General features: G+C 34.4%; 3 protein-coding genes and 1 long non-coding RNA gene across 7 annotated transcripts in view; 3 read left to right on the top strand and 1 right to left on the bottom strand.

Annotated features, from left to right (window-relative positions):
* Positions 1-12,991, top strand: part of LOC149621167 (uncharacterized) — a 149,143-nt gene that overhangs the window by 123,232 nt on the left and 12,920 nt on the right. The gene's annotated exons all lie outside the window — the stretch shown is intronic.
* The window catches only part of LOC149621160 (sodium-dependent multivitamin transporter-like), a 141,643-nt gene continuing 129,359 nt past the window's right edge, over positions 708-12,991 (bottom strand). Inside the window, exons 4-7 of the mRNA XM_089855770.1 lie at positions 2,374-2,493; positions 2,019-2,314; positions 1,170-1,308; positions 708-1,105 (exon numbers count right to left, since the gene is read on the bottom strand). Coding sequence (XP_089711896.1) covers positions 818-1,105; positions 1,170-1,308; positions 2,019-2,314; positions 2,374-2,493 — 843 coding nt within the window. The 3' untranslated portion in view covers positions 708-817. The remainder of the gene's footprint in view (positions 1,106-1,169; positions 1,309-2,018; positions 2,315-2,373; positions 2,494-12,991) is intronic.
* LOC149621169 (uncharacterized) lies at positions 1,760-3,680 on the top strand. The gene is made up of 4 exons (XR_016375532.1): positions 1,760-1,969; positions 2,029-2,300; positions 2,379-3,459; positions 3,589-3,680. It is a non-coding gene; the product is annotated as an uncharacterized LOC149621169 (long non-coding RNA).
* Positions 8,664-12,022, top strand: LOC149621168 (uncharacterized). Of its 4 annotated transcripts, XM_089854393.1 has the most exons (8): positions 8,664-9,147; positions 9,243-9,331; positions 10,122-10,190; positions 10,250-10,411; positions 10,552-10,696; positions 10,913-11,124; positions 11,224-11,501; positions 11,663-12,022. In XM_089854393.1, the coding sequence occupies exons 5-8, from the start codon at positions 10,606-10,608 to the stop codon at positions 11,877-11,879; spliced, it is 798 nt and encodes a 265-aa protein (XP_089710519.1). In that variant the 5' UTR covers positions 8,664-9,147; positions 9,243-9,331; positions 10,122-10,190; positions 10,250-10,411; positions 10,552-10,605; the 3' UTR covers positions 11,880-12,022. The 4 variants fall into 4 exon arrangements, with proteins under 4 accessions (XP_089710519.1, XP_089710520.1, XP_089710521.1 ...); XM_089854394.1 differs by lacking the exon at positions 8,664-9,147 and having other exon boundaries at positions 9,161-9,331; XM_089854395.1 differs by lacking the exons at positions 8,664-9,147; positions 9,243-9,331; positions 10,122-10,190; positions 10,250-10,411 and having other exon boundaries at positions 10,566-10,696; positions 10,829-11,124.

Raw genomic sequence — 12,991 nt, 5'->3', positions numbered from 1 at the left:
AGCTTGACTGAAAAGGTGCGAATTCACTTGGCAGAATTTGCAATGTTTTGCACATTAGAATGAGATCGGGAAGTGGACTTTGATCTCTTGCTCTTAGCCCATTGTTTAACTCAATCCATAGATTCTTTAACTTCGCAACATGCGTACTGACATCATCTTCACTCACCCAACTGAAGGCGAAGAAATCTACGCAAATCCGGAACAACTGATCCTTTGACGTGGCTTCAAATTGCTGCTTCAAAGCTTCCCACGCCTCTAGTGCAGACTCTTTATCCATAATCTTTTGGTAAACTGAATCTGTCACAGAGCTTGAAATCATTGATTTGGCGTAACTATTTGCTTTTCGATACACAGTGCTTTTCACCTTGTGCTCTTTGACTTGCGCCTCACTTGCGTCCTGCGGCAGAGGGTTTGGTTTTTCTAATTTCTTATCAATGACGTCCAAAGCTCCCTCGTGATAGTCTAGCAAGTCGCGCATTTTTCTTTTCCAAATTGGCCAATCTGTCTCACCGACCAAAGGTTTAATATGCTTTGTCATTGTCAACTCCATCTTGAAATGCTGGATACGAAGCCACGCTAGGCCTAACTTGCCTCACCCTTTTTACTATAGTTTTTACTTCCCTCGACTATTGTCGCAGTGTTGCGTACACTGGACCCATAACCTGTTGAATTTACTTGTATAAATTATAACTCTACACAACTTTCTATTTAGTAGAACTGTGTTTTATTTTTAGTACAGTAGTACAGAGGAATGCAAAAATAATATAGATTCTTAAGAGTGGTGTTCGTACGTTCTCTACCTTAGAGAGAGAGCGAGTTAACAAAAAAAAAACAGGTAAACAACATGACTTTGGTAAAACCTATCGATTGATTTTGTCGTCGATATAGTATCGCCATCTATACTTAGAAAATTATCAACACATACAATTCTAACTTCAACAATACTTGGGAACAATGGTTTAAGAAAATCCTCTAACACGAGTGCAGCGAATGCATTGATGTACGATGAAAAGGTACTAAGAGAAGCGCTAATGATGCCTGAAATGGCAACACCTTTAAGAATGGGGTAATCCAGGAACAAATCTCCAATGGCATAAACAAAAATCTATTGTTATTATTAAATGGTTGTTAGTCACAATGATTCAGTTTCTGAGATATGGAGACATTACTTGGTCCACTGTTTTAACACCGGTGTATTCTTTCAAGCTTAACGGATTGCACTGTCCGTAGAGTATGTAGAGAACTCCCGCAGCGGCGCCTATCGTCACACCAACAAGCAAAATCAGAATGGCAGCGATGATAACCGAGCTTGAAATGTTTTAAATTATATGAGATGATGGATTTTACATAAGCTAATTATACCCTCGAAGTTCCCAAGGAACTGTCTCAGTCTTGTTAGGCTAGTCTAGGTTTTGTGTCACCTGTGGTCTTTAGGTAATTTGGTGTAAGCCAGAACTAAAGTGAGGGACGTTTATAAACTTGTTAAGCACGGACTAAATGAGTGACAATATTTTTTGAGAGGAAATATTACACCAGTTTGATCATACTGAGAGGATAATAAAATGAGGTTAAACTCTGATTTCCATGCCTCTTTTTGGCACCTGCATTGTAGGGTGTTTTAATCATGAAAGCGGGGCCGTGGACCTGCGATGCAGCAGTACCCTTGTATCTTGCAAGGGTACCCTCATCGACGGTATCGAAGTCCTCCCAACATCGTGTCTGTTCCACCATAGTTCCCTACCTAACAGAACGGAGCTATGAGAAACTTTCAATGACGCATCATTATAATTATTGCCACTCTATCTCACCGCTTTCATTCAAGCTAGTATGTTCTAATATTGAGGTCAAACCATTTTCATTATCAAAACTTTAGAATTCCCCAAAATTTTGTTAACTTTTCTGCTGAGGATGGACTAGAAATCTAGACAAGCACAATTGTCATTGAAAGACTAAGATTGGAACTTGCAGGGTATTATTAGCCCATGATGTTACTTAAGCAATATTGAAATATTGACTACTTTATTGCAGCGGAATTGGATTTAACAGCTAAAACCCTTTGCATAACGGCTTGATTGATTAGGAAGAAATCAATGGACAAAACAGGGCCCATAATAACGAAAGCCCAAACAGAGCTCCTCGCTGTACCACTTTCTGTCCAACTTATCGAAGTAAGAAAACCATTTTCAACGGATAATGACCAAATATCGGACCAGCTTCCAATTTTAATTACGCCTTGAAAGATGACCATTAACAGAGCGGCCATTATAAGAATGCATTGCAAAGCGTCGGTCCATACTACGGTGCGAAACCCTCCCTGTTAATAATTTAATTAGTTTGGTTTTAATTATACATAATTTAGGGTTAAGTACTTACAATAGAACTGTATAGGGTGCACACGATTCCGAGTACCAATGTTGTGACGTGCGTATTAAAATGTGTCAGAGTTGTCAACGAAAGGGCCGGAAGGTATAACACCAGAGCCATGTGTAACAACTGTAATGGAACAAGATAGTAACACTATAAAGTTTTGATAGTTTTAAATAGGTTAAATATAGAAATTTTGCCTAAATAGATAATTTGAAATTTCCATAAACAACTTTGGTAAAATCAGGTATCCATGCAATTTTGGAAGCAGGAATGGAGAACGGTTAGTTAGTATTTACTTCAGTCCAACTCGTAGCCCAGTATGGAGCCCTCCCTTCAACCCGTAACGAAAATTTATGTTTTGATGACGTTGCTGACGGGGACGGCGAAAAATACACCCTTTCGACGAGTCTAAGAGGGAAAGGGGCGGGGGTAAAACTCTGCCTTCCATCTCGCTTTTTAGCGCCTGCGCTGTAGGCGTTTTGGATCTGAGAGTGCGCAAACACGGCGCTGGAGCAACCCCCCCCCTTGTATCTACTGATACTAAGGGTTGCCTACCCCCTTTTCCCGTCGAAAGGGTGTATACGTAGTTCCATTTTACCTCTGTCGTTATGATCCGCCTCTTGTTTCATGCCCCCCTTCCCGGGGAATGGGGTCGTGGACTTTGACCCGCGCCCAAATTACCCTGTTCTCCATTACTGCATCTAAAATTACATGGATCCCTGGTAAAATATTCTCTGCGAGCCAAATTTCTTTCAAATCTGATAGAAAGTTATCCCTTATGTTGTATTTTCCATAAATCCGAGATAAATTTCTTTCAGAACGTTTAGAATAATAATTACTCTAAATTATAAATACAAAAAAAATAATAACATGAATAAATACATCTACATTGTAAAGCCATTGTGTAGCCGTTGTCTCAACGTGTCTAGGTTTATTATGTGGGAGGAGCTAGACTAATCATTATGCATGACAAATTTTATGTTACGAATACTCTATCTGTCTTAAACCTAACGTGCGTACCGAACCTCACGTCAGTCGTCACTACCAACCAAACAATGAAATCACAGTTAGAAAGATGTCATGTGACCAATGGTAAGTTTTCAAGCCCAGAATACCCACAAAACCCGCATAGAAATAAACAAAGAGCAATAATTCCAAATAGCTGTATGTATTCCTAATAATAACAATAAAACTTTACTTTATGAATTATGTAAACCGAAGAAAACGATCTTCTGACGCAACCATCGAAGCGATCCTCTAACAACTAAGACGAAAAAAAGAAACTAATTTATTAAATTTAACTGAAATTAATTTAATAATAATGTTAATTAAGTTTAATTGAAATTAATATATTAATAATATTAGTTAAATTGAATACAATATATATTAATTATGTTAATTAAATTTAATTAAAATTTAATGTTAATTAAATTTAATTAAAATTTAATGTTAATTAAATTTAATTAAAATTTAATGTTAATTAAATTTAATTAAAATTTAATGTTAATTAAATTTAATTAATATTTAATGTTAATTAAATTTAATTAAAATTTAATGTTAATTAAATTTAATTAAAATTTAATGTTAATTAAATTTAATTAAAATTTAATGTTAATTAAATTTAATTAAAATTTAATGTTAATTAAATTTAATTAAAATTTAATGTTAATTAAATTTAATTAAAATTTAATGTTAATTAAATTTAATTAAAATTTAATGTTAATTAAATTTAATTAATATTTAATGTTAATTAAATTTAATTAAAATTTAATGTTAATTAAATTTAATTAAAATTTAATGTTAATTAAATTTAATTAAAATTTAATGTTAATTAAATTTAATTAAAATTTAATGTTAATTAAATTTAATTAAAATTTAATGTTAATTAAATTTAATTAAAATTTAATGTTAATTAAATTTAATTAAAATTTAATGTTAATTAAATTTAATTAAAATTTAATGTTAATTAAAATTAGTTAAAATTTAATGTTAATTAAAATTAAAATTTAATGTTAATTAAAATTAAAATTTAATGTTAATTAAAATTAAAATTTAATGTTAATTAAATTTAATTAAAATTTAATGTTAATTAAATTTAATTAAAATTTAATGTTAATTAAATTTAATTAAAATTTAATGTTAATTAAATTTAATTAAAATTTAATGTTAATTAAATTTAATTGAAATTTAATATAATAATGTTAATTACATTTAAAAACATTCAATTTAATAAAAGTTAAATTTTGTCTAAACCACCATACTTGAAAAACACTGCACGTAGTACGCTGTTTATTTCTGTACATTCGAACAGCCAAAAACGCCAAGAAAATCATGGAAATACATAATCCAAGGTAACAAACTAAGTAGTAAATACCGTACAAATAGAGATCACCCGTAATCGCTGTTAAAGATACGGGTGAAATTATTGTAGCGGCGATGGAACAAGTAGCGGGTAAAATAGCCAGATTTCGACCAGCCAAAAGAAATTCCGATAATTTATCGACACCAACGGACGAGTTCTTTCGTTTACGATTAAAATAGAAACTTAACGCCACGCAAAAGGCCAGAATAAACACGATAAACACGTAATCGGGCCATCCTATAACCGTTTTCGGACTCAAAAATATCGACATGTCTACTACGTTAGGGATGAATTTAAAAGCGCGGTGCTTACGGTTCGGCAGCGCAATTAAGTCTAACTCGCGTTCTGGGCTCAGCAACATGTGCTAACGGTTAAAACAAAAGCGTAGCAAACATGGAAAATTTGTAATAAGACGTGATTAAGGTTAAAGCAGAGGCGTATCAAATACATAATTTTTCACAAAAGACGTGATAATGGTTAAATCAAAGGATAGGTCTGCGTTTGAATAAAATCAGAAAAGTATAAACGTGAATTTAATTATTCTTACCCCCTCTCTCACCTTAAAACAGTTCAGTGTTGTTAGGCCCTCCGCTACTCAAGTTAGACAAGTACTAAATAAAACCGGAAGTATATAATACTTCTCTTCGAGAGAAGTGTACCAGCACAAAGCGGGGGAATTGTAACATGATTCTTCCCAACATCAGATAATTTGGAGCACCTGAATCAAATACACGATCAGGGTTCATACGAACATGGAAAACAGGGAAAACCTGGAAATATCAGGGAAATTGGTGTAGAGGAAAAAAATCAGGGAAATATCAGGGAAAATGAAAATTTCTTCGAAAAATCAGGGAAAATAAATTTTTTTCCAAAAAATCAGGGAAATTAAATAAAGTGAAACAAATACACTTCAGTGGGACCCATAATCTAATTTGGTGCACGAAAAAATCGTCTTATGACGGTTTAAACGCAAAAATAGCGAGATCACAGTTGATCAAAGTCCAAAATGGTGGAGCTCGCTTCGCTCGCTCAGCAAATAGCAAATGTTTAACTTATTATTTAAAATTAATCCAGTTCAAATGAATGTTTTGTTTTTGATTTAAAACGGCATCAATTGCTTTGATTTCTCTAATTGAATTTCGCCGTAGACCTTTTATGAGGTGACCTTTCCTTTGACTGGAAATATCTAAGACCATAGATTGAGCTAAATTACGACACTGACCTTCAAAATATCTTTTAAATCGGTCATCTCTGAAAACATTTCATTTCAAGTGGCCCCTATTTAGTCACTTTTTGCTTACCATTTCTAAATTAATTAGTCACTTATTCAACTAAAATTGAGCGTATGAGTGAGTATCAGCCCTGGTGTATGGAATTCTGTATTTTGGTACTGTCTATTATAACCTAACAAAGAATGGTAAACATATAATATTTATTTCGTAACCAAAGCTACTGGCAACCACAGAGGCATGAGCCTATATAATGTGGTTGTAGGTATAGTCTGGTTACCCTATTTGAAATTATAACACTCCTCCAATGCAAAAAATGCACCTGGAAATTTATAAGAAGTACTCTGGAAAACCTGGAAATATCAGGGAAATTGGGTTTCGAAATTTCGTATGAACCCTGACGATAAATAGTTCCCTCATCATTACTCTATTAGGCTTTAACTTTTTGCCGAGGCGCATGCATGCGCATCTGTGTTTTTGTCCCATGTCAAGACAATCAAGGTGTGTTGGTTAATTGATTGGTGCATTGGGATTTAGTAAATACCAAACAGTTATAGAATTCACCCAACTGAAGTTTGATGAGAAGGAGAGCAAACAAAAAGGGGGTCCCTCGCCACTGTCGCCAGGGAAGAATCATGTTACATAACTAAAGAATTCAGACGATACAGAGTGTCATCCTTCTCATCACTCTACAATCTCTTGACTCGCTAACTGCCTGGCAACCCCTATCTAAAACTACCGCAGTTTATTTTCTTACAGAGAAGGTAAACGTTTCTTCGCTAATAAAGATTAATAACTTAAAATGTTGTCTCAACATTTTTTTAATGTTTGACAATAATATTATGCAAACTTTAAATAATCATGAACTTTGTACGATCAAGTACTAGTACCTTTGTTTTTCGACTCTCCCAGTAAATAGATGAAGGGTTGCGTAATTATTACGGGATGTCTGCTTGTGGGTGTAGTTTTAACTTCAATGTACTTAGTTCGCAATACCCATCTGTCAAAGAGTACAAGTCTGGAAAACTTTAATATCAGCTACCTTGATATACGTCTAACCGAAGCAAGCGTCTGAACTAAATCGTGGGTTGTTTTAATAGACCATTGCATTAAATACTTGCAGCTCGCATTGACTCTAGCTGTGCTAATTGGTGCGAGGAAAGTAACCCATGTGGTGTTTGATTCCCTGTAAGAATTAATGGGATGGTCTATTAATTTTTGACTAGTCTCCTTTTGTTTGTCAAGCTATACCAGATTGGGTATGGGTTAGGTTAGATTTTATGACGATATAATGTCACCAAAATTATTACCACTTTTTATTTCAATTTAAAATTAACCCTACCAGAAGAGGTTAGGTAGGTAGTATTTGGTTTACAAAACTTCTTTTAATATCCATCATTATAAACTAATGAAATTAACTACAGTTATTACAATGGCTATATTTAACTCCTTTATAAGCGTTGAAGCGTTACCAAAGTAAAAGGTAAGCTACGCTACCCTTGAAGGAGATAGGGATGGAGTGTGTTTTCCCATACCTATAACGAAGCCTCTGCATCCCATCTACGGCGTTTAGGCAGGGTCGTAAAGCATGGAAACGTAATGTCTTAAAAATAGAAGCTAGTTCTGATACAAATACAATGGCGCTACGGAGCAGCGCTTAACAGTCGCCTACCAAAGGGTAGGGGCGTGCACGAGGTACACTGGGAGAGTTACGTTGCATGCCTCATGTCGCCCGTTATTACCACTCCATCTTATCTCTTTTCTCCCTGCACTATCTTATGCTACATTTCCATAATAATTAGAGGGAAAAAGTTAATTTTTGGTTAAATAAAAGTGTTCTTAATGATGTCTTTCTACCTATTATACAACATTACTCGGTTTTTCTATTTAAAGTTAGCCTTTTGCTCTCTGAATTAGGTTATTATCAAATTGGCATTACGAAACAAACCATAACTAAGAAAATTTAAACTAATTGTGCACAGATCATTTCAAAATTGGCATAATGTTTGACATAGGATATTTCGTAAACTGTTGTGATGAAATACTTGTAATTTGACGGTAGTGGCAGATATAGTAAGAACTGTTAGTTCGTGAAATTTCGGACTTCTACCTTTATTATAAAGTTTTGAAGTTGGCCGTGTGGTGAAATACGGGTGTAAGAAGTATCTCTCTCTGATTAGATGAATTCAAATTCTGCGCTACAAGCCATGTTATAACGGGAAAGGGACTCCTTACACTAGGTAAAGCTGGAGATACGTACTTCCACCTATTTACTTCTGATTTATTTAATTTAATATTGATTGGTCGGTGAAAGTTACTATGACTTTTGCGTGACGTTTTCAAACTTCACGAAAATAGATACGAATAATGCAAATGGCAAAATTTCACAACCAGAAATTTTGTTTGTGAAGTTAGACGCTTTTAAAGGGACAATAGCGTCTAATTTTATCGTTAAATTTTGGATCTAAAAATTTTATATTCCTAAAAGAGTATACAAAAATATCTTTAATAAATAAATATATGTGATAAGCTTCGAAAATTGTCCATATTGCTGCCTAAATAATCTTGAAGAAACAACACTGTTGCTGTAAGTACCACATTTGTCGTGAGCTACGAGGATTGATAACACCAGAAGGGTAGGCTACTTGGCACTGCACTTTGTCTGTCAAGTAGCCTGACCTCCTGGTGAAAACTAAGTATACGAATAAATTATATTTTAGTTGAAAATAACTTTCAAGAATGCAAAATAATCTAAGAAATCCTCAGAAAATAGTACATAATTTTATCTAATAGTATTTCTTTAACTGTCTCTCTGGCAAAGAAATGAAATTTAGTTCAAACTATTATAGTTACTGTAGATTTTTAATGTGTGCGGTTTTGTTTATAGGCCTACCTGGAAAATATCATATTTTAGACTAACGACATAAACACGACAGGAGTGTGTTTGGATCAATTTCTGAAAATATTTCACAAACGACGTCAGATTGGAATGCAGCAAATTTTCCAGGGCGTTTTGGGCGCGTTTTTTAGAGTTGAAACCAAATCAGCATTCAAAACTAAATTATTTCTGTAATTTATTAAACAAAATGTAACATAAAAAACATCAAACCAATCTAAAAGTTAAAAAAAAAATATCTTTGAAGTAATATTTCGATCACAATGAATAAATTGAAAGCCGCTGCAACAGAGGTAAGATGTAATTTACAACAGCGCAATACAAATATTGCGTTTATTGTTATATTTAGAAATAATTAAATCTTCAAAACAAAAATAAAAAAAATTAGGTCCAGACAGTTTTGGAAATTGACGGTGACGAAGTGATTGGTTCATACTCAGTTGCGATTGATATACTTCGGACGAAATTAAACAATAGGTATATCCAGAAGTATATAATACTTTTCTTCGGGAGAAGTGTACAGCACAAAGCGGGGTAATTGTAACATGATTCTTCCCAACATCTGGAGCTTGGTTACTAAACCGAATCACATACGCCATGTAAATAGTTCCCATCATCATTACTCTATTAGCTCTGCTTAACTATTTGCCAAGGCGCATGCGCTTGTGGATTAATTTTTGTCCCACGTTAAAGGGACTGCAAAGAAGGCATCGGCGGGTGGGTAAAAATTATTTGAAATACGTCACAGACATCACGTGATGCCAAGATACAAAGGCTCCTCATGGAGTGGAACTGGACATCTAGTCCTTGTTTTTCGCGAGATTGCAGCGCCAATTCCATGAAGTGGTGGTTTTCGAAATAAACAAACTAAGCTTCTTTGAACCACGCCTCTCCTTGGTCATGTGCCTCTGACGTATTTCAAATCATTTCTACCCATACGCCGATTCCTCCTTTACAGTCCCCTTAAGGCAATCAAGGTTTGTTGGTTAATTGATTGCTGAGGATTTCGTAAATACCAAACAGTTATAGAATTCACCTGCACGGTGCGATGCCCATCTGAAGATTGATGAGCAGGTGAACTAAAAAAAGGGTTAGCCTGGGAAGAATCATGTAACATAACTAAAGTATTAGGAGGATACAGAGTGGCATCCTTCTTCTATTATCTCCTTCTAGTATAACTTAATCAAACCAATTCCCAGATTTAACTACTTAAATGAGTCCGATTTTCTTTCGGAGGTTATTATTTTTTTTTTCGTTATTTTGACAGCTTTGATCTGACTGTTATTGGTTTTGGAGATTTAGGGGAACTGGTATACTGGGGTCACTTATACGTAATGTACGAATGTAGTCTGCAAAACTGTCAAATGAAAGATTGTAAAACATCATTTATGATAGGAAACCCAATTCAGCGTTATTCCCCTCCCTCTAAGTTCGAAAGTTGTGGACTGTTTTGACTACTCGACTACAACGAATGTGTTTCCTTGGAACTTCGTCACAGGACCACCGAAAATATTCCAAAGAGACTACTTTGAGTCACTCGAATGTTTTCAAAAAACGGTAAAAAAGTTAAAATACGTAAAATTGTTCAGTTATCATACTCTCACTAAGCATGACGCGAGAGCTCTTTAAGAGTACAAACGACGAGCCAGTATGAAGTATTACTTAGACTTAAATAATATCTGCATATTTTGCTCCAGCTATGGATATCTACGATTCTGGCCTTTCTGGCATTTTCTTCTATTTGGACAGCAATGAGAGTTTTCCGTGGAAAACCACATCAGTCGCATTTAAAGACGTTTGAAGACTCAATATTGCACGTCTTCGCTGTGTTTATTCGCCAAGGTGTGTAAATCAAAAATTTATTACGTCTAATATCACGAAATCATTTAAACCGTAGAATTTTAAACATGCCAATAAGCAAGTGAATTACTTAGTACGTAGCCCTATAAGTAAATTATTATTTTTTCAAAAAAGTTGATTGTAGTTCCCTGTGACATAGAAGGTGAAAATGATGCAAAAATAAGGCTTAGGCTTAAGCCATATTTTGTGCAATTTAAGATTCTATACCAGTGAAGTCACTTTACGGCCGTCTGTTATGGATATCGTGGGATATCGCTTCATTCTATTTAACGATGTCTTTCAACTGCTTGTTATTGTCGAAACTGGCCAAGAAGGATGACCCCTTTCGATGCGAACAACTGGAAGATTTCATCACCCATCCCATCAAACTATACGTGGTGCAAGACACTACGCCATATGACAAGTTGAAAGTAAAAATTTAAATAAATTTGTGAAGGGCGTCCCTTCAAAGGGATGTAAAATGCGTTATGTAGAAAACTATATTCTGAAGTATTCTGTTTTACACGCAGTACTTGGAAGACTCCTTGAGCAAGACTGTATGGGATAAGGTAGTTGCGGATGAAACTGCTGTACCTCTCGGTGACATCGATTTTCTGAAGATTTTTGATGAGATGCAAGAGGGAGAATCGGCGACTTTATCTATCCCTTGTTTCACATTACAAGTGATAACAATGTTTTGTGGAATTTACGACCTCTATATTTCCAAAATGTCCTTCACTCAGACCATGCAAGTGTTCTTAATGAGGCGAGATTTGGATGAGGACACAAAAAATCAGATCAAATCAATGTAAGGTTAAGTTAACACACCCTAAAACTTCAAAAGTTTTCAAGAGTCAATTAGGAGGAAACATTTTGAGGTTTTTAGGATATTCTCGTCGTGGCCGGCGTCTCAGGAAACCCCTCGCCAAATTGAACATTATATCGTTTTTGTTTTAATTGCATTTTTAGTGCTCTGCGAACATTTGAAGGACATATTTTGGAGGAGTACATGGAAAGGGAAGCGAGATTTGGGGAGCGTTGCCTTGGGCTAACAGAAATTGAACATTACACACAAATACCATTGAACAAACTTTACTTCATCATAATATTTCACTGGGTTAGTTTGGCTTTCGCTGTGCTCTATGCGCTCCTTGAAAGAATTTTCTTCATTGACAAACTTCAATAGAATGTTTTCGATAGTGATTTCAATCATTTGATTTTTTTATGATGATTTTAAATAAGAAATAGTTTAGGTTAAGTTTTGTTGTTTGACCTCTAATTGTACTAGGTCAGGTTAATTAGGATTTGTTTTGGTTATTTCAACCTCGATAGTATTAAAGGAGTTAAAGTTAGGTGAGGTAACTAAAGGTAAGGTTATTATATAACGATCTATTTGTACTTTAAAGGGAAGGCAAACTGTAGGGTTAAGAATAGCTCAAAACCTTAGTTAAACATCGCATAAAACAGCAGTTTTGAACTATGCCTCTGTTTTCTTTGGAACCTCGGTTGCTTTTTTGTGAACTGCTCTTTCAAGGTACACTTTGCGGAAGTAAGCACGGTTCGGAAGGCGCTTTTGCGTGACTCTGTCAAACTGAATGAAAAATAGGCAACATACATTAAATATACCTTAATTAAGGACTAAGTAAATAATGCATATTTTGATAAAATATTCCTATCCAGAAACTTTGCCTCTGACGTTAGAAATTTTTTGAAGGGACACTATAATAGCGTCTAAAATTATCGATAAATTTTGGGTCTAAAAATTTTATTTTCCTAATAGACCTAGAACATACAGAAATATTAGTGATGGCCGATATTGTAAATTAACCTATGTCGATACCGATACCAATTTTAACTGATATTTTAAGATCAGCAAAGTTAACCGATTATTTAACCCAATGAAACCGATATCGACCGAATAATATAACCGATATTTCGGTTTATATCAGTAAATTAAGCTCGAACCAATATATTGCTTAAAGTGCCATATCGTTCACCGATATCATATCGGTTAGTGTCTATCACTTATATAAATATATGTAAATATATGTAAATATAGCTTTGAGAAATTGTCCATTTTGCTGTGCTGATAAAATCAACACTGTTGCCATAATACACTTGTCGTGAGCTACAGATCTTTTACCTCAATTGAAATGTTTACACATGGAAATGTAAAAGGATTTGAGCTTTGAAAGTAATATTTTAGTGGAAAATAATTTTCAGGAATGTGAAATATTCCATGAAATCATCAGAATAAATATAGGTACATAATTTCATCTAATAGTATTTCTTTAATTA

This window comes from Phalangium opilio, unplaced genomic scaffold, assembly GCF_054372755.1.
Source record: "Phalangium opilio isolate 3A_F unplaced genomic scaffold, DU_Popi_V2 ptg000209l_1, whole genome shotgun sequence".
Classification (NCBI taxonomy): domain Eukaryota; kingdom Metazoa; phylum Arthropoda; class Arachnida; order Opiliones; family Phalangiidae; genus Phalangium; species Phalangium opilio.
This window is presented reverse-complemented; position numbering and strand designations above follow the sequence as displayed.